Source organism: Rhea pennata, chromosome 7 (assembly GCF_028389875.1).
Source record: "Rhea pennata isolate bPtePen1 chromosome 7, bPtePen1.pri, whole genome shotgun sequence".
NCBI classification, from domain to species: Eukaryota; Metazoa; Chordata; class Aves; order Rheiformes; family Rheidae; genus Rhea; species Rhea pennata.
In genome coordinates this window covers 8,208,021-8,231,891 of record NC_084669.1, presented here as the reverse complement: position 1 = coordinate 8,231,891, position 23,871 = coordinate 8,208,021, and the positions used below count along the sequence as shown (strand labels likewise).

Below are 23,871 nucleotides of genomic sequence, written 5' to 3'. Positions count from 1 at the left end.
CTTCACTTCCAGTTTCGCTCTGTCCAGACCCCCAGCCCGTGGTCCCCTGCTCTCTTCATCCCACCCTTCCTGCCGCCAAGGAGCAGCACCTGCCTCTGGCCTCTCCCCTCCCCTCCTGTTTTTTGGGAACTGCTCACCTCCTTCCTGGCCTGCCATTTCTTTCCGGGCCCTCCCAGGCCAGGGCAGAGCAGAGGCCCAAGCGCTGCGGAGGGCAGAGCCCTGAGGGCAGGCTGCAGCCTGGCGCAGGCCTCCCCTGCCCTGCGGCTCCCCGGGCTTTCGCTAACCAGCCCTCCAAGAAGGCTGCAAGCGCTGGACACCCCATGCGCCCTTGGAGCTGCCCAAGAGAAGGCAGAAATGAACCTAGATGCTCTGTTCCAACAAATAGAGCGCACGGAGAAGCAGGCCGAGGAGAAGAGGCGTCTCATACACCAAGGTCAGCCCCTGGCCGCCATCTTGTGCGCCCGGTGGCGGTGCCTCGGAGGATCCTAAGGGGGAGCGAGGCCGCCCACCGCGCTCCTGCTTGGAGTGGTATCGTGTAGGGTGCGTGGTCGGCGAAAGCTAGGAGGGCGTCAGGCTGGCAGCGTCCTGCCAGCGGCACTTTTCTATCAGAACCTAACTCTTGCAAGCCGGTCACACATGCTTACAGGCTCTTGTTGTGTTGCAGTTAAATTCGACATAAACAGAAGTTACGAAAAAATTAACCAAATAAAAGAAGAGCTGAGCAATGCAAAAATAAAATTAGAAACTAAGGTAAGCTGTCAATGTTTATAGTATATACAATAATGACATACAACATTTTTACAAGTACATGCTCTATACTTTTTATGAATAAGTTTGTAAAACACTTTCAAGAAGTATTCATCTATTGAGTAGCTCAGCATTTAACAATTTTACAACATATATTTCTGTAGTGATCATTATCAGCACATCCACGTGCTTCACATGAAAAAAAAGTCTGTCGGTGACTATTCTCTGTCACAGATCTCGCTCCAAGCTGAGCCCTGGACATGTGCAAGGACTTACGCACCTCAGTGGTAGGAACATTTCCAAACATCATCTCCAAAGTCTGTGATCACTGAACACAGCACATCCTCATAGGAAGGTCACACCTGCTCCCCAGAAAGAGCTCAGTAGGCAGCAGACCACCACTATCAGGTCAGGTCACTCCGTCTGCAAGAAACAGACACCAGAAGTCAGCTGCAGGACAAATTAGCTGCATTGGTACAGGTTGAGCAGCCTGGACTTAACGGTCTTGGAGCTTGTTGCAGCACCTTCTTTTTTTTGACACGTGCATTCATTCAGAGGGCTGGAAATCATTCCTTCATTGCCCACTCCAATTCATTAAAAGCTTTATTAATTTCACAGAAAATACATGAAAACATTTCCTAGGTTTAGTTTACTGGATCTTGAGTCATACACTAAGATCTTCCTGTAAGCCTATGTTCACACTTATGCCAAGCGTAAGAGCTTTGTTAGTGATGATAAAGATAGAAGAAAGCTTCTAAATCTATTTAATGTTTTTAAGATGTTATTATGCTTTCCCTTTAACCAACTGCAATCCAATTATTAGACTAAGCTTCCAATTTTGCAAGCTTTTTCAGCATTAATACCTGTTAATACAAATGATTTAAAAAACCCATTTGCTTGTGCCTGAAAATGAAGTCTAAATGAAGACTTGTGCTCTTAAGTATCTTCATTGGCAAAATGTGTATGCACAATAGGAAAGCATATGGAGTCTCCTCTGAAGTTCGGACTGTTTTGTCTTATTACTTGAACAAACATCTCCAGGAACACTTGGGGAATTCCCTCAGTGAATTATGAAAATAAATGTTTGGGAAATGAATATCATTCTTCCACAAACAGGCTATTTTGTCTTTTGTTATACAGTGTATAATACACATCAGTATCACTGTGATGGGGTCAGGAGAAAAGACAGAAGACATTTACAATATTTTCTAGTTGCATGTTCGTTCTATAATCTTGTAAGCAGTTATTTGCATGCTTACATTTATGCATGCCATGATCACAGGGCCAGCAGAGCTTTAGAATAGTAACTGTTATTTAGCCAACACAAATTGGATGGTATTTGTTAGGTAAAGTCCTTTGTATCTGCTCATAAATTATTTTATGAACATCACAATTTTATTTGTATACTGCTAATTTGTTATTGATTCACTATGATTTATAATCAAGGTTTATGTGATAGGTTTAGCTGGTCCCAAGAGTAGAGCCATTATTGTAAATGACTAATGGGAAGAACTGAAGAACCATTCCTAATTAAATCTTGTGTGCTCTTTCCACCAGAATTAATAATAATCTTACTGATTATTCCACAGAAATATATTTTACTTGCCTATTTAGTCTGACATTGATTGATTTTTAAAAAGAAAATGATACAAAAATAAAAAGAATGTAAAAATGCACTTCAGCTAGACTAGACTGAAAGCTTCAAGATAGTTACTGAAATTAAATTATTTACAGTAATTTATTTTTCACTACTGGAGTTAAGTTTATTATTTACACTTTAAACATATGATCAGTAATTAATATAATTCAAATAACACTAAATAAGGCTGTTCAACAAAATTCCTCTACCAAATAACTGCACATCTCTCTAAGCATACATACTCAAGCATATACATGCAGAGGAGCTTATTCCCATGCAAGCAGATGAGACTTAGTTCAAAAGTGTTTTGACATCTATTTCACAGAGACTGCCTGTGGTCAATCAAAGGTTCCCAAGAAATGCTATTTTTTCCCTGTGTTCTGTAAAATCAAGTAGCATGTAATTAGAATCTGAATTATAGCATTTTACCTTTCATGGATAAATGATTTCTTCAAGAAAATCTGTTGAGAATGCATAGATTACATAGGCACTATACAGAAGAAGAAACTACACTGTGGCTAGTTATATTCAGTAATACAAATACAGTAGAATAAGACTATCTACTCTCCCTGAATTAATATGTAGAATACATGTTTTTGAGGCAAGAACCTCCTTGGCACTCTGCCTGTCAGAAATATGAGGGACAAAGAAAATATCTGGTCCTTACCTTTCCAAATCTTATTCTATTTACATTACATCTGATTCCTCTATCCTCCTCCTTTTTGATCAAATGTACCCTCTCCAAAGTCATCTATATTATTTATAAATCTTTTGGGTTTTTTTGCCTCTGTAATATTATTACTAATTGGTCTTTTCTCCTCTAAACATGAACAGTCATGTTAAGCCCTGACTGTTCAATTTATTTCTTGATACCTACTCTGTGTCTTTATGAATTGTGGACAATTCTGCTGCTAATTTTGGTTTCCCTACTCATTATTCTGATTATTACAGGCTGAATTATTCTCTTGACCTCCTCTTTTCTGCTACATCAGATGAATGCTTCTCATCCTTTAAGATTCTTCAACACTTAGCTGTTTCCTATTTATTTGCAGTTGTAATTTACCCCACCATACATTTTAACTTAGGTTAAATAATGATACAGTAAGTATGATGGAAAACTAAAAGGTATTTTTCAGAAAATTTTGAAAATGCATTGGTTGAACAGCATAAACTATTCTTTAAAATAATTAAAACTAAGAAATAAAAATATATGCAAAATAGCAGCTTGGGTTTATTTGTGGTTTATGACCAAACTGTCTTGAGCCCATGAGCAGTCTTTCCATACTTCCTTGGCTGAGAATTCCAGAAATTGTGCTCAGAAAAATATAAGCATCTGTCTGTCTCCTTCAGCTACACAATACTAGCATTGCAGAGTTGATGACATGTACAGCCATTCAGATAATCTCAGTCACAACAGTGACCTTGGATCTCTGCCCCTCTTATATAATTGTCTGGTTTGGTAAGTGATGAGCAGGACCATGGGATGGAGGACACTGTATTATGTTGGGTATAAGATTCAATGTGATCACTTTTTCTCCTAATTTTAACCTGAAAATATTTCTTCTCAACTGGAGAAAGCTTAGAATGCCCTTTCAGATAGAGTGACCACCACTAAATCTGGCCTTTAAAGAGAGGATACTTCTCCAAATTTTTATGGAAAATTGGAAATTAATGAGATGATTAAAAAAGGGGCTATTATGTTTTTGCTGCAGTCCAGCAGCTACATTATCTGTGTTCTAACTGGACAAAAATCTTGTTGTCCCATATCAAAATACATGAACCAAAAAACCAATATTTTCATTTTATAACTTTTATTTTCTCTCTCTCTCTTGGAAGGTTCAGCATCTTTATGAAAAACTTTTCTACTTAGAACTTCTGAAGAAACGTGAAGACAGCTTAGAAAAACAGAAAGTTGAACTTATTAATCAAAAGAGCACTCTTCTTAAAATCTTTGTATGTTTCCAGTGATAGTATTTAGACAGTTCATCTTTACCAAACTGCATGAATGTAGTCAGCTTTAAAATTTTGAAATATGGAAGAATCAATGTTATAAATCTCAAAAATCATTTTTTGGCTCTAGCATATTTAATAAATAAATGTAAATAAATTCTCACTTTTAATTTAATCTGTGATTTTACATAATGTGTAATCCAGATTACTTTCAGAGCTGTTTTAATATTCTTAACTTTAATTTCTCATGTCTGTTGTTAAATGGCTGAACTCCAATTTTCATATATTATTTACTTGTAAAAGTAAGAAAAGTAACCTTAAATTGGAGTGCATTACCCACAATAAAACAAATTGAGAAGGATCCAAAGAAGATCTCATGGAGGCCAGCACCACATTTTAGGAATCCTGAGATTTCGCGAAACCTTTTAATGCTAACCATACCTATCCAGAATTGCCTAGGCCACTTAAAAGGGAGCTCCTCACAACATACGCAGACAACAGGCTTGCTAGTTCACTGTTATGCTAACCTGTACCTGAATATTGCCTCCCTTTTCCTTCATTGTGGAACTTTGGATCTTTAGATACTAAGTAAGGCCACAGATGAGCTGTCTTCACTGCCTATTTTTTAGTACTTTAAATCAGCAGAGCTGAATTTTACACATTTAGTATGTTTTACCTGGATTACCGCTAAATATTTATGAAGATATCTTTATAGTTAAGTAATATTCCTTCAGCATCCAAAGTGTTCTCAATCGTAAATATAAGAAGATAGAAGAAGAAATAGTATCTGTATCATAAAAACTTTATTTAGTTCTAACAGCAAAATTGCTGTTAGCCGATGAAATATAAATTTTCTTCTAATTATAAACAGGTTTCATGAGTAGGTTATAATTTCTTTCTTCTTGTATATAGGGTCATTTCTTTTTATTTAATTCAACAATCAATTAACATTTTTTAAAAGAGTGTAACATTGTCCTTGTCTTTAGCATATTATTTTTCCTAGAAAATAAAACAGCTTTCTTCGGAGTTTTCAAGAGAGTATACTGCATCTGTGTTCTGCAGAAGAATAAACAACACTAAATAATGTGTTTAATTTAAAAGTACTCTAAAAAAGAGTGCCATATCATGCTACTGATTTGAAACAGAACTTTCTACTAATTTCAATACAGACTTGAATGTAAAAATATCTGGCATAGGGTCTATAACATAATTTAGCATTTTTTTAAATGCTTGCATATAAAGAATATACCCATTTACTTTGTTAGAAAAGCAAGGTTAAAACAACAGACAAAATGATAGTTGTAGACCATTTTCTTGGTCTTGTATGTCAGAAAAAGTAAATATATTATTTTTATAAAGTGTAAAGGTAAACAATGACTGTGTTTCAGCCTGCCTCTCTTTTTTAACGGGAACATTCAATCTTCCTCCCTTTTTTTCAGACAGATGCAAAGAAAAAAATGACTGAAGAAGAAGATAATTTTATTAGGGAAGTAACAGAGTTTAACAATGAATATGGACTAACAAGTAATAGAGATCTTCTGATTAAAAAAAAGGTCAAGACTGAAATAAATGATTTAGAGAATGAGGCAACTCTATTAAAAAGTGGTAAGTCTTACACTGAATGATTTTAACTTAGATTACTAGCATATACAAATCAGTAAAATATAGCTCTGCAAAACATTATTTTGAAACCTGTTGTCTTTTTGTCTGGAAATCTCAATCTTTAAACTGGAAGAGTAATCTGACCTACCATATTACACTGACATAATTAGCCTTGTATATACCCCATCCTTTTCAGTGCTTTCTAACAATGAGCATTATGAGAAGAAGCAAACCTGCAAAAGTTGTTTCCAGTGTCTGATATTGTAGCCAGCACAGAGATACACTGCCATACATAATGTACCATGTTAGGTTTGCGATGATTAGACTTACCTATGTTTGACCTACAGAAGTTTCTTCAATATGAATTATATGCACAGATGTCTTAGAGGACTGATTGGTCTTTTACAGTGACAGGATAACATTATCTTTGAGTCAAGATACAGAATATCAGATTTCTCAGAACAGAGAATCAGGCTGAAAAGCAGTCCTACAGCAAGGAAATAGTTGTCATGGATAACAAGCTGAGCATGAGTCAATGATGTCTGAAAGCTAACACCATACTAAGATGTATAAACATAATTCTAGCCTCTAAGACAAGCAAAATAATCCTTTACTCTTTTTAGGGCAGTTAAGCTTTTAGCTGGAGTACTGCGCATCTAGTTTTGGATTTTGCATTTTAAGACAGCTGTGGACCAGCTGGAGAGGAGAAAGAATGATCAGAGATCTAGAGGACATGGCAAGGAAAAATGGAAAGAATTGGGACTACTCAACCTATGGTGGAAAGGACTGATGGAAGATTGATATCAGTCTTCAAATCTCTAAAAGGCTTCTGTAAAAAGGAAAGCTGTATATTCTCCACACCCATAGTGAACTGAATGAAAAGTAACAGGCACAAACTGCAGTAAGGGGGTGTCAGGCTAGCTATTTGAGAAATGTTTCTAACAGTAAGAACAGTGAACAGATTGCCTTAGGAAACTGTAGAGTCTTCATTACTGCAGGTCTTTAAGAATAGGTTACAGAAGCATCTGTTAGAAATGACAGAGTTTAGCTGATCTTGCCTTCAGGAGGAGGAATGCACTAGATGACCCCTCAAAGTCCTTTCCAGTCTTATGGTTCTATGATCCATCAAACACCAGCACTTTGTATTCCTTGGCTGCTGATGCAAAGAAATACAACTGTCCGTTTGAGTTTATACTTAATGGTATTTTCATTTCTAATTCATGTGACTCTGATTCTGATCTGCAGCTGAAAAAACAGTATGTATGTACTTGGTGGCAAATGTTATATTTAACAATTAATTTATTTTCATATGATTACATATTCAAATAAATCTGACCAGTTAGATAGTCTCTCTGAGGTTAAATCAGTAGGACAGGAAAGGTGACTAATATACTTTCTCGAGTTCAGTTGCTGTCTTGATTCCATCCTTTTTAAATTGCAACTCTTTTGAGTACAGACTGTCTACTTTTGTATTTGCTACAGTCCTGAGCACACTAGTAGCACTAAAGAGAAAATGATTAATAACTAAAAACAAGTAACGTATGTGATATCAACCATTTGTGAGAGAAACAATCACAATTAACTCCATATGCTGTCAACATTCTGGTTCAAATGCCCATAACACTAAACAAAGCATGGGGTTTTTTTTTAGTCCAACTGAAAGGTGTTTGTTCATCACCTACACGATATGTCATCTTCCTTTACAGCTGAAGTAAATCTAAAGCAAAATATTTATGTTCAGTCATAACATCTTAATAAAATTAAAAAAAAATTCTTTCAGAGTAATGAGTGTATTATAGGATATATAATTTCCTGTGAACCAGGTAATTTTAGTTTTATATTTAATTTTCTTTTTGAGTAGCTGAACATGGGTAGAAGTAGTTAAGAATATTTAAAATTATTTCATGAAAACTAAAACTATAATGCTTTTAATTTAGAATGTATTTTTTTTTTTAAGAAATGGAGTCAATGGAACATAAAAATGTTCAGTTAAATGCACTCCAGCTGCAGAAGAATGAATTAAAGAAGGATTTATTTGCTCTCCAGAGCAAACTCAAAGGTATTTCTGTATCTTATAATCATCTGTATGTCTGTTATGATAATAATTTTTGATTTGACAAATGCATTTGAAAGATACTTCTGTCAAGTTATTTTCTTAGAGAATTAGAGTAAGACATAGAAAAAAACATTTGTGTGTATTTTTACATTATGTAGCAGATCATTTTAAAACAGGGCTGTAACAAATATTGAATTCTGATATTCATATCGAGTGTCATTGATACTGAAGTATATACAGATCTGCTGAATCAAAATCTGTAAATATGAAAAAGCAACTTCTACTTTGCTGGTAAGATGTATATTTAAATGGAGATTTTAGTATTTAAAAGTGAATTTAAAACCAGCATAAATATTGTTTAAAACCCATTTAAACTATAATTAAAGAATATTACTAGTATTCAAATGTTTAAGAAGCATCATAGTTTGCACAGATAAATATAGATTTGGCTAAGGGCTAGACCTCTGTAAATGTATAAATAACATGTCATAATAAGAGAGTTATGAGAGAGACATTCATAAATTGTTTGGAGAAAAATATGAAAGTGGCTGAAAGACTGCAATGTTTATCACAATTACAATAGTAAAACACTGTCTCTCATTCTGTCTCCATTATCCTCCAAACAGTTTTCACAGTAAAATGTTTAAAAAGATAAATTTAAAAAATATAGGATGCCTTGGAATATATATGACTAAAATATATTTCTAAGGTATTGTTATTTTATGTTTAGATCTTGAAAAAGTAATCAGGGAGGCTAAAGGAGTCACAAAAGATTTAGAAGCAGAGAAAGTCCAAGTCACTGAAAAACCTCAGACTGATCCTGAATGTTTAAGGTAACGGTGTCATTTCAGTAAGTTCCTAAATCAAGTTTTAGATCTGTAATTATAGATCAGTTATACTGACAATCATAGAATCACAGAATCATAGAATACCTATTGTGCACAACATAGAGAAACAGACTGGTAATGATTCATTAGATGTTATTTTGCTCAGATGTGACATTTACAATTTCTCCATACACAAAAGTATGCAATGTTTATCAACAATAACTCTTTCAATGCAAAAAACTATACTCAAAAGTTATCATCTTTTTTTCTGTTCTATGGTGTTCTCTATAAAAATGAGTGTGAATATTTAAAACTATTTAACGAACTATTAAATTTTCAAGGAAAACACAACATTTGTTAACATTACATTTTTTCCTATACATTTCTGAGTTCTTGACTAAAATAAAAATTGGGTTTTTTTTTTTCTGAAATCAATTAAAAAATAAAATTTTGTAGGGAACTCAGAGTATTTTACTGAAAGACGCTTTTTTAAAGGCCCATTTTTTTGCTGAATACTAATTTTTGAAAGAAAATATCCTATTAATAGCTCTCTTCAATTCCTTATCGTTATTGAGACATGGCCAAAATTTCCTCAATATAAAAACTGATTAGCTTACAATTCTGCATAAAATAGCAGAAACTTTACATTCAACATATATACAGAAGACACTGTAAATAATAATAGCAGCTGTAGTTCTGTAAGACAGTCTGTTTTAATTCACTTTTTTATGTTATTCATTTCATCATGATATATTAGGTTTTCTGATATATGAAGCTGTCATCTTCTGTCTAAATTAGACACTTCCCTTAGAGCAGTTTACTGCAATAATGCCACTTAACATTCACCTTGCTATAATTAGTTTTCTAAAACTAGTTTCCTGTGTATAAAATACAGATTTAGCAAACATTAGATTACTTTAGATCCCTTGCTCTGCCACTGATTCACAAAACCATAGGCAAATCATTCATTTTTTGAATGTATGTCTTTCTAACTAGCCCTATTAACTCACGAATCTGTGGAACTATACTTTGGTTGTGTCTGGGTGGAAGACACAAAGTGGATAAAATATATTAAATTATCTTAACCATGAAACCAGCAAGCTTCATTCACAGGCAAAGGAAGTATGATAAGATTTCTTAATTCATAAAATATTTCATTTTATGGTCAGGTTAAACTTACATTATTTAATAGTTGCACATAACATAAAGTACTACTACTGCTATTACTACAATCAGAAACAGCAAGTGCTCATTAATATGCAATAACATATTGAAGAAAGTTTGTTTATATTAATATTTTTTTCATTTCAGATACTGGAAAAAATTAAGGGAGTTGCTTAAATCATATTTTTATCTTGCACTTGCTTTTGATCTCTTGTATACATGCAAAAGCACAATGATTTATAGAGATAGATAGCTCTCAACAAACTAAGTTAGATGCCAGAAGAAATTTAGCTATTGCACTTTCGTGCCAGCACAAATAGATTCGGCTTTCCAATATAGTTTATCACATTATCATAGGTACTATACTTCCAGTACCATCCTCATTTACCTACTCTGTATGTCATTGCACTGTGCTGTGTAAAATAATCCCAAATCTCATCAGACTCATATACTTCTACCAATTTATTTTTTCACATAATCTGCTCATCACTTCTTGGTTTGGACATCTGAATTAAGAGAAATAAGGGAATTCAAAGTATTGTGTGCTATTAGCATATAGTGTCAGACGAGAGTGAAAAAGAAAACTGAGTAAGTAACTGCAAGTGGCACCTCAGGTTATGTTATCTTGAACTCTCCGCTGACTTAGTCATCTGTAAAATAATAAAAAGGAAGAAAGGAGTGAAAATTAAATCATAACATTCCTGAGTCACTAATTATTAAACTATCTTTGATTGCTTTGCTTTCTGCTCTAAAGCTGCATATTCAACAAAGAATATGGCTTCTTGACCTTCAAAATGGTAAGTTATTTTACATCAAACAACTTTTAACATTAAATTTAGGAGATGTAACATCAGTACAGTTCATTCAGAGTTGACTCGATAGGAAAATAAATTTGCTACAGATTAGTGTCTTGACAAAAGCCAGGTATTTCAGTTATTATCTAAATAATGAGGAAAGTACATTAACATTTCTTCTCTAAAACTATTTTATTACAAATTCTTAGAAAACATTAATAAAGCAAATGACAAAAATAATGCTACATCTCACTTCAATTTAAACAGTATATTTTGCTTATGAAATATTTCAATGTTGCCTAAAAGTTAAGTCTTAATGGCTACTATTATACTGAGAAAACATTATTATCTTCCAAGAAAAACAAAATGTCAATTTTTTCCTTCTATTGCTTCCACATGCTTTTCAACTGACATAATTTAAAAAGAAGTTGTTCTCTTGGTTAAATAAATTAACCAGGTTAAATACTTGGTTTCTTGGTTAAATAAAATTTTAAGCCCTGATCCAAGCTGGACTCATAAAAACATGTTGTTATATTAGCTTGCCCATGCTTTCACTAAAGCCAAGGGCATTATGTTTGTGTTTTATAAGTAAGTCAGCTTAAGCAAGTTTGACCAAAGCAATAAAATCATCCAATCTTATTTGTATGTTTGTTGTAAAAGGCTGAATAAGGATGTCCAAAAGCAAGAGTCTTGCTGAATGAGACAGGTGATTTGGTAACAATAGACAAACATAAAGCTAAGGTATTCGGTGCCTTCTTTACTTGCATCTTCACTAGCAAGATCTCCCAGGCCTCTATGCAGTGCATGAGGATTGAATCAGGGATTACTTAAGAGACCTAGACCCGTAAAAGTATGTGAGACCAGATGGGCTGCACCCAAATTTGCTGAGAGAATTTGGCAATGTCCTTGCAAGGCTTCCGGATTCCAGTAACAAGTGGAATACTGCAGGCATCTAGCCTGGGACCTATCCTGCGTTAACAGCTTTATCAATGACCTGTAGGAGGTGTCTGAATGCTTGTTCATCAAGTTTTCAGATTATACCAAATTGGAAGGACCAGCTGATACACTACAGAGCGTGATTGCCATCCAGAGGAACCTAAACAGGCTGGAGGAATGGGTCAACAATAACCTGATAAAGTTCAACAGGACAAATGTAAAGTCCTGCACATTGCAATGATACAGGCAAAGGAGTAGCTCTGCTGAAAGCCTGCAGATCTTGGTAGACACCAAACTGAACATGGACAAACAATGTGCCCTGGCAGCAAAGGCCAATGATATTCTGGGCTTTGTGAACAGGACCAAAAGAAAAAGATTGAAAGAGTGATTATTCCCCTTTAACTGAGCACATTAGACCTCATCTAGACTACTGTGTGGATTGTGTTTTGCACCGCCCTGCCTCCTCCCTAGTAAAAAAAAAAAAAAAAAAAAAAAAAAGAGAGAGAGAGAAAGTGGAATGAGTTCAGTGAGGGCTACCAAGACAGTCAGGGGCTCGAGCATTAGCCCCATAGAGTCTTCTCAGGAGAAGCTGAGAAAACACTGCTTGTTCAGCCAGAGAAGGCTTGAGAGGGAACTAATAACCTTCCAATACCAACAAAGAGGTCACCAAGAAGATGGAGCTGGGATCTCCAGTGTTGCATGATGAGATGACAAGAAGCAAAAAGCATAAGTTGAAACCAGAGACATTCAGAGTGGCTTTAAGGACAAAAAAAAATCAGCATGACAGTCTTGCAGTTAAAAAGGTTGCCCAGAGAGGTTGCATAGTCTTCATCCTTGTATGTTTACCAGACTTGACTGCGTAAAGACCCCAGTAACATGGTCTGACCTCATAGTCAACTCTGGTTTGAGCAGGAGAATGGAGTAGGTGACCTGCTGATGTCCCTTTCAACCTGAGTTACTTGGTGAAGCTATTATCATTGTGGCTTGCATGAGCCAGAGAAAATGTTCCATAGATCAACACGTGCATTGGCTTGTGTCCTCAATGCTTACAGGTTGCATTTGCTGCATGGTGCATAGCATTTGATCAGATCATATCTCCTCTTTTCTCTTTGTGGTGTCTCTGTGATCTTAAGATACATTTTTTTTGTATGTACATAACCCTTCCATTGAAAATATCTGAAATACCAGAACGAATTATGTCCAGCACAACACAGTGGTGCTGTTTCTAAAGCACAATAGCCAGCACATCTGTTGCATGTCCTGCAATACAGAAGTTTTTTGCAGCAGAGGAAATTCTGATGCAATCCTCATGTTGATAGTTCTTCCGGAGCAGATTTCTGAGTGAATTATCCCATCCAGTGCTCTGGAAACCCTCTTACAGGGATCCTGGGAGCAAAGAAGCATTCATGCAGTATCAGTCAGAACAACTAAGGTACCAGGCACCTGCAGTAAAACACAAAACCCTTCTGACTGTCTGCAGACACCTTTGGAACTTGTGAATGAAGGACACTTTGTAGCTAAAGTGACAACTAATACAATCTTAAGCATACTAGTGTATCTTTTAACATGAGACAATTTTGATCATGTTAAATCAGTTTGATTGGACATACTCTGAAAAATGACCCTTTTTAGGCTTAGACAAGGCTTTGCTTTAATGCAAACTTTATTCCCATACAGAATCTACTGCAGGAATATCATTTTAGTTTTTACTGAAAATCATATTTAGTGTACATTATACACAGAAGGATATTTTGACACAATATAGGCAATGCAGGTCAAAAAAATTGTATTTTATCAATGAAATAAGCACAATATTTGATTTTCTCACTTTTTACAGAGCAGGAAACCACACTACATTCTACCAAGGTAAAATTGCCCATGATTTCAGTGCTTCCTTAGAACAAATGTGACAGTTAGCATGAATAACCTGATATATGTAGTCTGTTATTGTATCACATACCTACTCCCAGCTTAAAAATCAATATCAAAAATAGCTGGTAAGGCAAGAATCTCATTATAATTAAGTATATATCTTCAAGTAAATTGCATTTCAGCTGAAGAATATAGCCAGCTAATTCAAATTACAGCTATTCATCTTTGATCTGAAAAAAATATCCTGTAACACGTCTACACATTTGTAAAATTTCTCCCAAATCCATCAAAGAATTATGAAAGGTTATGAAGTGTTTACTGCTAATTCCTACAGCAATTAGTGCTGCAGTTACAGATATGTTCTAATACATATCAGATACAAGAAAAAATAACTAAAATTTGAATGTTAACAATCAAGATCATTAAGGGCTAACATAAAAATTCAATAAAATTTGGGGGGGGGGGGGGTTGAGTGCGTACTTTTCGAAAAAGTGGTTAGTTTGGAGAAAAACAAGTTATCGTTTATGTAGTCTTTTTAAGAGCTGTGATAGCACCGAAAGACACACTTTTCCAAACGCAGTACTTGAATGGATCATCAAGCCTAGAAAGAGTATTTCTGACAAAACACTGCCAGAGTTCCTTGAGGTTAGAGAGTGCTCTACCTTCTCATCGGTTTGGGAAAACCACTACCAACAGTATCACTAATGGCAAAAAACACATTACATGATTGTTGCTGCTGTAATTTGCCTATGACTGTCTCCTGAACTTTCAAAATTTCATGTCTACTGTCTTTTCTATTAAATTATCATATACTGTAAATGACTAATCTGCCTTCTGCACAAAATAACCCCCAGCACAGCTACAGGTATTCTGAATCCCTCAGTGGTTTGATAACTGTTTTTTGTTTTGTTTTGTTTAAGATCAACCTGCACAAAAATATTTCTTTCACAACTGCTCAGAGCTGGCTAATTTTCACTCCCTTCTTCAAAAACTACAATTTTCACACAGTCATGATAAGCTATAGTGTATTCTGCATTTTGCATTATTTCAGAAGATTCTCCACTTTTATATTTTCATATAGAATACTGTTCATCAGTTTTTTTCAAAAACGATACACTAGACCTTTGCTTTCAAATGATGTCCCAAGTAAGTCTATGAGATAAACCTACTCCTGGACTTCATAGTCTCATGGTATCTATACATAATCCAGGGAAATCTTTTAAGAAAAGAGAGCCCTTTCAGAAGAGATCTGCCATTAAAATCAAAAGCCTTATTTTAATTATTTGCTTTGTCAACCCCAAACACAGAACAAAAGAGAACATTGGCGTCAGCTCTCTTGAGTCCCACTTCCCTGGCAGATAGCAAATAGCATCACTTAAGAGGTATAACACAGGAGTCAAGCAGAGCCTTTAACTGATACTAGTAAATTCCTAGCTATGGATTTGACTCTTATATTATTTGTAATAACTTACTATATTAATTATTTATCTTCTTTCACACATTACTTTTATATTTTATGTTGGCTTACATAAAGCAACCTAGAAATAATTTTAATTAAAGTTTATTTAGACTAAGAGCAGACAGCTTCTACCTAAAATTGGTATTTTTCACAGTTCTAAGGGCAGACTAAGGTTAAATTGTTTCTTTAAAGCCTGAATTTCTGTTCTATTTCAGAAATGCAATAGCAGAAGGGAAATGCATGGAACTAGTTTACTTTATAAATGGTTTAAGGCTTTGTTTACTTGCTTAATTCATGAATATATAGTATTACTTCTGATACTTCATAATACAGAAAAAGAAATTCCATTGCCAAAATTATGAAGGAACAAATGATGCTTTCTTTCATATAAATCATACAAGAAATATATACATTGGAGCTGAACAAATGTTTCATACTAACAGTGGACTTCCTGAGGCCATGATTCTGGTGATTTCAAGAAAAATATTTACAGTTTAATTTTATGTTAAACTTTGTAAGCAGAAAATATCAATCTGTGGAGTAATACATGTGATTCAAATGAGTTTTTTAATGATAGTCTGCTAATTGATTTTTGAAGCTTTTCTTCTTAATATTAGTGCCCAGTGAAACCATTTCAGGTTGAATTATGTTAAAATAGGTTTCCCATATAAATTGCCTTATAGATTTATTAAAAGTAGATCAACTCTGATTAATGATATCTTTCTTTGATGACACAACTGAGTGGTTAGGCAGAGAAAGTGTAAATGTCATCCATCTAGACGTCAGTAAAGTATTTGATATTATCCCAACTGGAAATAGTGGGAAATTACTAGTTAACCTGGAGAAGACTGGTATTAGAAATTTTGACTATGGAAATGAATAATGACAATAGTAATACAGCTAAAAAATAAAGTGTTGAGATGGAAAGTAACTATAGTCACAACTGATCTTGCCTAATAGTTTAAATAATGACCTTGGTATAGAAAGTATGTTAAGACAAAACTGTGAAAAAATGAAATAACTCTAGTCCTTGGAGACTAAAGTAATTAAAATGATGAGGGATATAACTATACGAAGTACAAATTCATGTATTTGAGTACAGCTAAGGATCAGGTGCCTGGAAGCAAAGAAGAGAGACCTTAATGCACTATCTTGTCAAAAGAAAGATATTGTAACTAGTAAATATATTGTAACTAGTAAATATATGTAAACTAGTAAATATAAGTGTGAAAAAGGTAAAAGCAAGTTCCAACAGAGACCAGGAAACTATAGCATTTAATGTCAAAGACACTTCATTTGCAATATTGCATAGAAATTGCTCAACTATTTTGAAAAACAGATGCAATCAACCTGCAAGAAGCATGGGGAATGAAGACCCCATCTTACAGAAGAAGGCAAGGACATGTCTACATCCTTTCTAGCTCTGAGAAAATGATCCTCATGAAGCAATGCAGAACAGTACCAAGATGGTATACTGATTAGTACAGCAATAGGATAGCTGCACTAATACACTCAGATTGAAATCTACATTTCCCTGTGCAAGCAGCAAAATCGAGACATTTGGACTAGAAGGATCATTGGCCCATACATTATTTTCCTTGCCTTTCAATAGGAATCTTCTTGACTCTTAGATACCTGTTCCTATTTTGATGACTGTTATGCGTGTACATTTCTTCTTTTCCTTATAACCTCTTCTTACATAGTCTGTTTCTATGATAAGGGGTGTTGGTTTTGTTTACACAAAAGCAAATTTAATCCTAAATGTGCAGTTTAGTTCAGTGTATTTCAACCTTTCCACACTTCTCCATCTAAAATAATATATTCCTTAAAGCTTTCTCTTGTAATGTTTTAGATATTTGAGGAATATAAATTAAGAAAACACTTCCCAAGACCTAAAAATACCTTTTACAGAATTACATAATATTTGAGGCTGAAGGGTACATCCATAGATCAACTAGTCCTACCCAGTTGCTAAGAGCAAAGTTAACTAGAACTAGTTGTTCTGGATATTGCCTGGTTGAGTTTTGAGTATCTTCAAAGTTGGAGACTCCACTGCCTTTCTAGCAACCTGCTCCAGTGTTTGACTCCCCTCACTGTGAAAAATTTTCTCTTATGCTTAAATTGAATTTCTTGTATTTCGGTTTGTGCCCATTGCCTCTTGTCTGTTCAGTGGATGCCACTGAGAAGAGTCTGTCCTCATCTTCTTTACAACCTCTTAGGAAGCATTTATACACACTGGTAAGATCCCCCCAAGCCTTCCCTTCACCAGGGCAAACAGTCCCAGTTCTTTCAGCTTCTCCTTGTATTTCACATGCCTCAGTCCCTTAATCAATTTTGTGGCCCTTCTCTGGTCTCGCCCCAGTAAGTCCATGTCTGTCTTTTACTGAGGAGTCCAGAACTGGATCCAGCACTCCAGACGTGGCCTTAGCGGTGCTGAGGAGAGGTAAAGGATCACCTCCCTCAACATACTGGCAGCGCTGTTTCTAATGCAGCCCAGGATGACATTCGCCTTTATAAATAATAGTCTGATAGCATTCACAAAATACAAACTTCAATCAATTATAATTATGTGTTTTACAATCAGCATTTGATCTAGAACTGTAGAAGCTGAAGTTTTGTAATTTTACCGAAGTTATTTCTATTTCTTTTCATTTACTCCCATTTTTGTATAGCCTAGTACCCCGTTTGTTTTTGTTACTATGTTGCATCTTCTCGCTGTCATTTACTATTGCTAGTAGATCACTTTCTTAATTTGTTTCTTGCATTTCTGCTCCACCAAGCACATACTTTTATAATTTGTTTTTTCAACTCAAGTGCTTGAGTTTATATTTTGAGATACTGGCTTCCATTTAGAACTCATTTTCTCCCTTTCTCAACCAATTGATAATAGTCTGAAATTTATTGATTTCTTCAGCAATAACATTCTCTGTCTGGTATTATCAGCAGATTGTAGATACACAGCAAAATCTTGCTGTCTCTTTAGAATCACACATTAATTTAGTCCCAATACTGAATTGAGGTAAGGTACTGAATTGAGGTCATTAATGCAATGACTCACTGCATTAGCTCTTCTTTGTCTCAAGATGATAAACCAAAATATTCTAGACTTTTGTTGAATTTAAGTTAAAAGTCTTAAAACCTTGCAAAATGTTTTTCCTGACCTTTCTGAAAAAAATCAGCAAAAGCAACATACATGCTTTCAGGTTTATAACTAACTTTTTTTAGGGAACTTCCATGTTTGTACCATAAGTGCTATTTTCTGTAAATCAGTGTTGAATGTTTCCTTTCCTGTTGTAATTTTTTTCCCTTGTATTTATGGTAAAAATAAAATGGTAGGCATAAACAAGGCAAAGACAAGAAGGAGAAAAAGAGAAAATGTTCTGCTTGTCTCAGCAAAACATAACAAAGAAATAGTCTGTGTTTTCTGCATCTGCAACTATAACTGAGTAGGGCTTCTTATCTCTTATTAGGAAAAAAACCCACATATTCACCCTGTCTTCAAAACAAACTATTTCTTCACTGAGACCTCTATACATAAAACCTTTCCTGGAATGCAAGTTTTGGCTACTGGAGCCTTGATCCAGTAGTATGAATCTGTGGATGATTTTCAGAGAAACCTATATACTAATAACATTATTTTCATTGTAGTCCAATTCAATAATAGAAACATCTATTGATTTCACAGTTATGTTTCCTATTTGGCTGCTGCATATACATCTGAACTGGAAAAAAGAGTGCATATCAACCACAAATGACAATGACATTTAATGGCTGTACTCATTTCAAAGCTGCAAAATCTATCATCTTCAGTGATCTCCTCCACTTCCATCTATTTCTTACTCCTGGCACTCACAAATAATGGAAAATGGATCATTGATAGCAGAGCGCAGCCTCGGAAAAACTAGCATCCAAAAATAAACCTGATGCTGTTGTCCCTCCTACTTGATTTAAGACTAGGTTTTGATATTGTTATTTATCTTAAATAATATTTTTCAAAGGAGCAGTCAAACCTCCTTTCACAAATCTGTCATTTCAACCCCAGCTGTTTATTACAGACCACTAGTTGTGATGCTGTTAACTGACTAAAATAGTGTTAATCCAGTGCAATGTCATTTTTGAAAGATATATTTGCCCTCAGAGAGGCTAAAATGCTAAAACAAAAATAGAGGACATGGAGGGGGGCAAATTCTAATTTAATTTTTCAAATATTTTCTTTTAAGGAAATTGCCATTTTGTCATGGAGATAGGGAGGATGTAATGGCAGGATGTACATCTCTTTCCTTTTCTACAGGTGTCAGAAAACCTACTCTACATCCAGACTATATAGTTTCATGTATAACTGATTTGCATATCTATTCTGACAGTGAAAGGATGAGGATGAATATTTTCCTTATCTTAGATCTAAAATGAAAAAGCTATTCCAGTTTAGGCACTATTTTGAATAGTTCTATTGTCTCACATTCCTTCTGGTAAAACTTCATCATTTATTCAGTAACTCAGGCTTCTCTACTGCATTAATTGTGTAGACTGTAACCTAATAGACAGCCTTTGTTTTGTGAGTATAATATTCCTGGCACATACTGTAATTACTTAGCTTCTAAATAAGAAAGAAGGAAGACCTGAAAGCAGAATCAATTGATTAATGTAAAAACTAAACATCACATTTGAATGAATGAGTTTTACCACTGTCACCCCATACTATATAAGAAGTTGTGCTGCCACCCCATTTAAAAGCTTTCTGAAGTATTTTAAATAAAACTTAAAAATCTATTTGCAGAACTTTACAGTTTCAAAGGACATCACCAATAGTAATTAATTTACAATCCCAAGAGACAGATAAGCAAATGTTACTGCTTATCTTTTGGTTGTTTCATCATTAGCATATACCTAACATGGACTGGTATCATTCTTAGCTGACAATCAGCAAACAGGCTGTGCATCAATTTCACAGTGCGGAAGACAATAAGGGATAATTTTCTCCAAGAGTAACAGATCATGTCTTTTACTAAAGTAAATTAAACAAAGTAGGGCTTTTGTTTGTCTTAAATAAATTCAGGGTCTACTACCACTTGAAAAGAGAACACATACAGAAAATAAAAAATGAGGCGCCAAGGCAATGAAGTAAATTTAATTTACTCTATGTAATCCAGATCAGAATCTGATCTTAGACCTTGAGATGAACTTCTCTCAATGAAAAGGATCTGTAAACTAGCACAGTAAAATTTACTACAGTACGGTGCATTCTACATTTCTTAAAGTATAGTTTAAAATTTCCTTTTTTTGGAACACATATATATTATGAATTCAGGGTGAATATTTCTGAAAGAAGAGTCATTTCTCCCTTTCTAATACACGCACACATGCACACACACAAACACATACATGTAGGGCAAACTGTTTCCATATTCATTGTATGATGTTTACATTTTCCAAAGAAACAACAAAGCAAACTTAAGGTTCAGTTTTATGCTACTATTCTAATGCCAGATTGTGTCTAATTTATCTCTGCTTAAGCTATACCTTTTTCAATTATCAAAGCCATTTAGATATCAAACACACATTTTCTTGTGTAGAAAACAAAGTCCACGTGCACTAGGATAGCTAAAGATGTGCATCATCTATATAATAGGGTTAATTAATTTATTCTCTATTCTAGTATTTAAAAGAAAAAAAAATGGTAGCTACCTCCTCTCTCAACTTAAGTAGAAACAGGATTCTGCATCAGTTTAATGCATCAGTTTAGCTATTTAATAAGAAACAGAATGTATGTTTTTCTTCCTTTTTGTCAGTCAATGTATATGGCCCCCAATAGCCACATTTAATTCTTGAAGCTATATTAAGGGTAATCAGCTTTAGCTTTGTTATGCTTTTCTTTTAACTGACTGCCATGAAAAGACTCAATATAATTTCATCACCTTTTATACTTGGGACTCCTAAAAGCTCTGGCTTAGATTTCTCTTGTCCTATTGAATATTAATCTAAACAGAAAAAGTTGGTGATGCGTAAAGTTCAGATGTCTACTTTTAACAGGACTAATGACTTACAAGTGTCATAAACACTGATACTCCTTTTGAGAGCTCTTTTTCTATAAAAGGCTTTTTTCCCAGGTCAACTGCATTTTTTTTGCTTTTCAAACTCTGGATATTTGACAAGCAGTTTATTTAATATCCTACAATGAACTGTGAGCCTAGTTTGTTAGACAGTGTTAGGTAAGTCAAGTCCTCCGTCTCTTTTCATTCTATGAAAACATTTGGAGAAGAGCTGCAGTGTCTCAGGAGCTGTTGTTCCTGAGACTCCTTTTGCTGAGAAGATTTGTTTTATTAACCATTTCCATGCCATTTGGAGCAAGGAGATGTTTGTGAAAGCTGCATAGGAGCTTGTCTGTGATAGACAAAAGAAAGCTTTGTCCCTGCAAACACTGTTGTTATGAATATCTGCACACACTTAGGGAAAAGCACATTGCACATTATAATTTTTTTTGCAGACCAATTCTTTCAGGTCTGGAGGTAACTCCCTGTATAGTACTGGCTCCATCCTTTCTGATTTTCAAATAGCAGATTTTAATGTGAAGCTACTAATATTTAGCATCAAAAATGTAAACAATACTTTTTACAGGTAATAGCCACTATTTCCACAGGGACTGTCAAACAAACCTGAAAGAATGGGAAAAGTCTATGCTCATTTGAATGGGAGAGGAGAATAATGAGAAGATTTGTATATTAAAATTAGTCGTCATTGTAGAGAAGTTTGAGAATACCTGGCTGAGACTATGGGGAAGGAGACAGCAAGATCATGGAGAATCATAGGAACAGTAAGAAAGAGTTGAAACAAAGTCAAAGGCAAAGAAAGTCTGTAGAGGGATATGGAACAATGATATACAAGAATGGCCATACTGGGTCAGGCAGAGGGTCCAACTACTCCAGTATTCTGCCTCCACCAATGATACAAGTGAATGCCCAAAAGAAAGTAAGAATAGGATGATCATATAATACTTAGTGAGCATTAACTTTCAAATTCATATGTTTAAATAAGGCTAATGACCACATAACAGTCTAGAAATCTAATACAGCACTTACTCAAGATATATTTTGTAAAACCCAGATTGTCATTTTCTAAGTTCCCTGTACTGCTACACAACTGTCAGTAATGAATGAATTAAAATGGTATTGCAGGAGAGCACGATACTGGACTGCCAATTATGAAACTAGCAAAATTAAATCCTGATCATGCAAATATATCAATAAGGGTTTTCTCAAATATGTCAAATAGTTGGGACCAAAGTTGAACAAAATGATTACCCAAATAACAGTTCTCTGAAACCATAATTTATTTATTTTTGGACACAGGCTTAAGAAAGAATTGGAAAATTACAAAGATGATAATTGGGAAAATGTCTGCGAGACTTTTCGAACAGAAATTGAAATTCTGCAAATGGTATGCCACTTTCACTACATATTTTAAATGTTTAGTTTGAAAGATGTAATTTATAATTATTAGCCATGCTTTTAAATAAGCAGTTTTATACTCTGTACATAGCCAAATGTCCTCACATTTATGTACAGCCTCAATTCTCATTTGTTTTAACTTCTTTTGTCCACATGTCTGGGAATTCCATTTCTTATGGAAAGGAGAAGAACCTGAAACATTTTGAAGATACATTTTAGCATAAGAAAGGCCTACTTGTGGGACTAGCACTAATCATTAGTTTCTTCAAAGCTGAAAAAGATTATGTAGTCAGGAGCTAAATTAATTAAACTCCAACAGTCAGTCAAATACAAAATGGGAATGTAGACGCATCCTTTTATGTAAATACTGTATTTTGTCCACTCACAAATTCTTCATGAAAAGCTATTAAATCGTGTTTTTCTCTAAAAATCAATCTTAATTTCAAATTTCTTAATAGTCAATCTGTGTAACCATACAAAGAGAAAAAGATTTTGAAGTTCCATTTTTGAAATTAAAGGGTTTGAAAATGCTCACTTCAGAGCCCCTGACTGAGTGGTATGCAGCTGCCACAAATATAAATAACAGAACAGAAGCCAAGGAAAATTTGTGTTTCTGACTTTCATGATCAGTTTAAGATTTCTGTTGGAGGGAACACAACTTTCTTGTACTTCATTAATTTTATCATGCTTGTCCTCTTCAGAAACAAAGACTAACCTAATGTTTAGAAACTTCTCTATAAAAAACACAGTGAACTCACTGGATTTGATTTTCTATAATTCAATTCCTTTTATTTTCCAGAAACTATCACAAAAAAAGTCTTCGGGCAATTGAATAATATGTGACATATCATACAGAATGTCATAGGAGCTAATCTTTGCATATTTTAAAGACGTTTCATTCAGCTTCTGTAAGGATTACTCTTTTTTTTTTTTTGGTTAAACTAGAGTTTGTTTCCCTTCACTTTTCATTAAAAACAAATTTTATTGTTTTAAAGGTGTTTTTTTCCGTCTTATCCTCAAGTTCAACAGATATCCATCCTAAGTTTCCTCAGTTTTACCTGTGAACGGACAATACACAATCCAGCACACATACAGCAGAGTTCCTGTACTACAAGCTCCATTCATTATGTACCATTTTTTTTAGAATAAGCACTCTCCTCCTATTTTCAAGGTAATAATGTTGTCTCATTTGAGAGAAAAACTGATATTACCATCAAGAATTGCTTAAAAGGAGCTGTCGTTATTTATGCCTTGACAATGTAATTCTTTAACAAACTCTCTGAGACAGTTCATCTATAGCAATACTGGATGATAGTTTAGAATTATTCCCAAAACTACTGATCAGTAGCTGACTCCAGTAAAGGAAAGCCACTCCGCTCT

General features: G+C 34.6%; 1 protein-coding gene across 1 annotated transcript; it reads left to right on the top strand.

Moving 5' to 3' along the window:
* Nucleotides 1–354: 354 nt before the first annotated feature.
* Nucleotides 355–23,323, top strand: CCDC172 (coiled-coil domain containing 172). The gene is made up of 8 exons (XM_062580387.1): nucleotides 355–433; nucleotides 665–750; nucleotides 4,223–4,339; nucleotides 5,776–5,941; nucleotides 7,896–7,997; nucleotides 8,725–8,827; nucleotides 22,393–22,480; nucleotides 23,291–23,323. Exons 1-8 carry the CDS (start codon nucleotides 355–357, stop codon nucleotides 23,321–23,323), a joined length of 774 nt encoding a protein of 257 aa, XP_062436371.1.
* The last annotated feature ends 548 nt before the right edge of the window (nucleotides 23,324–23,871 follow it).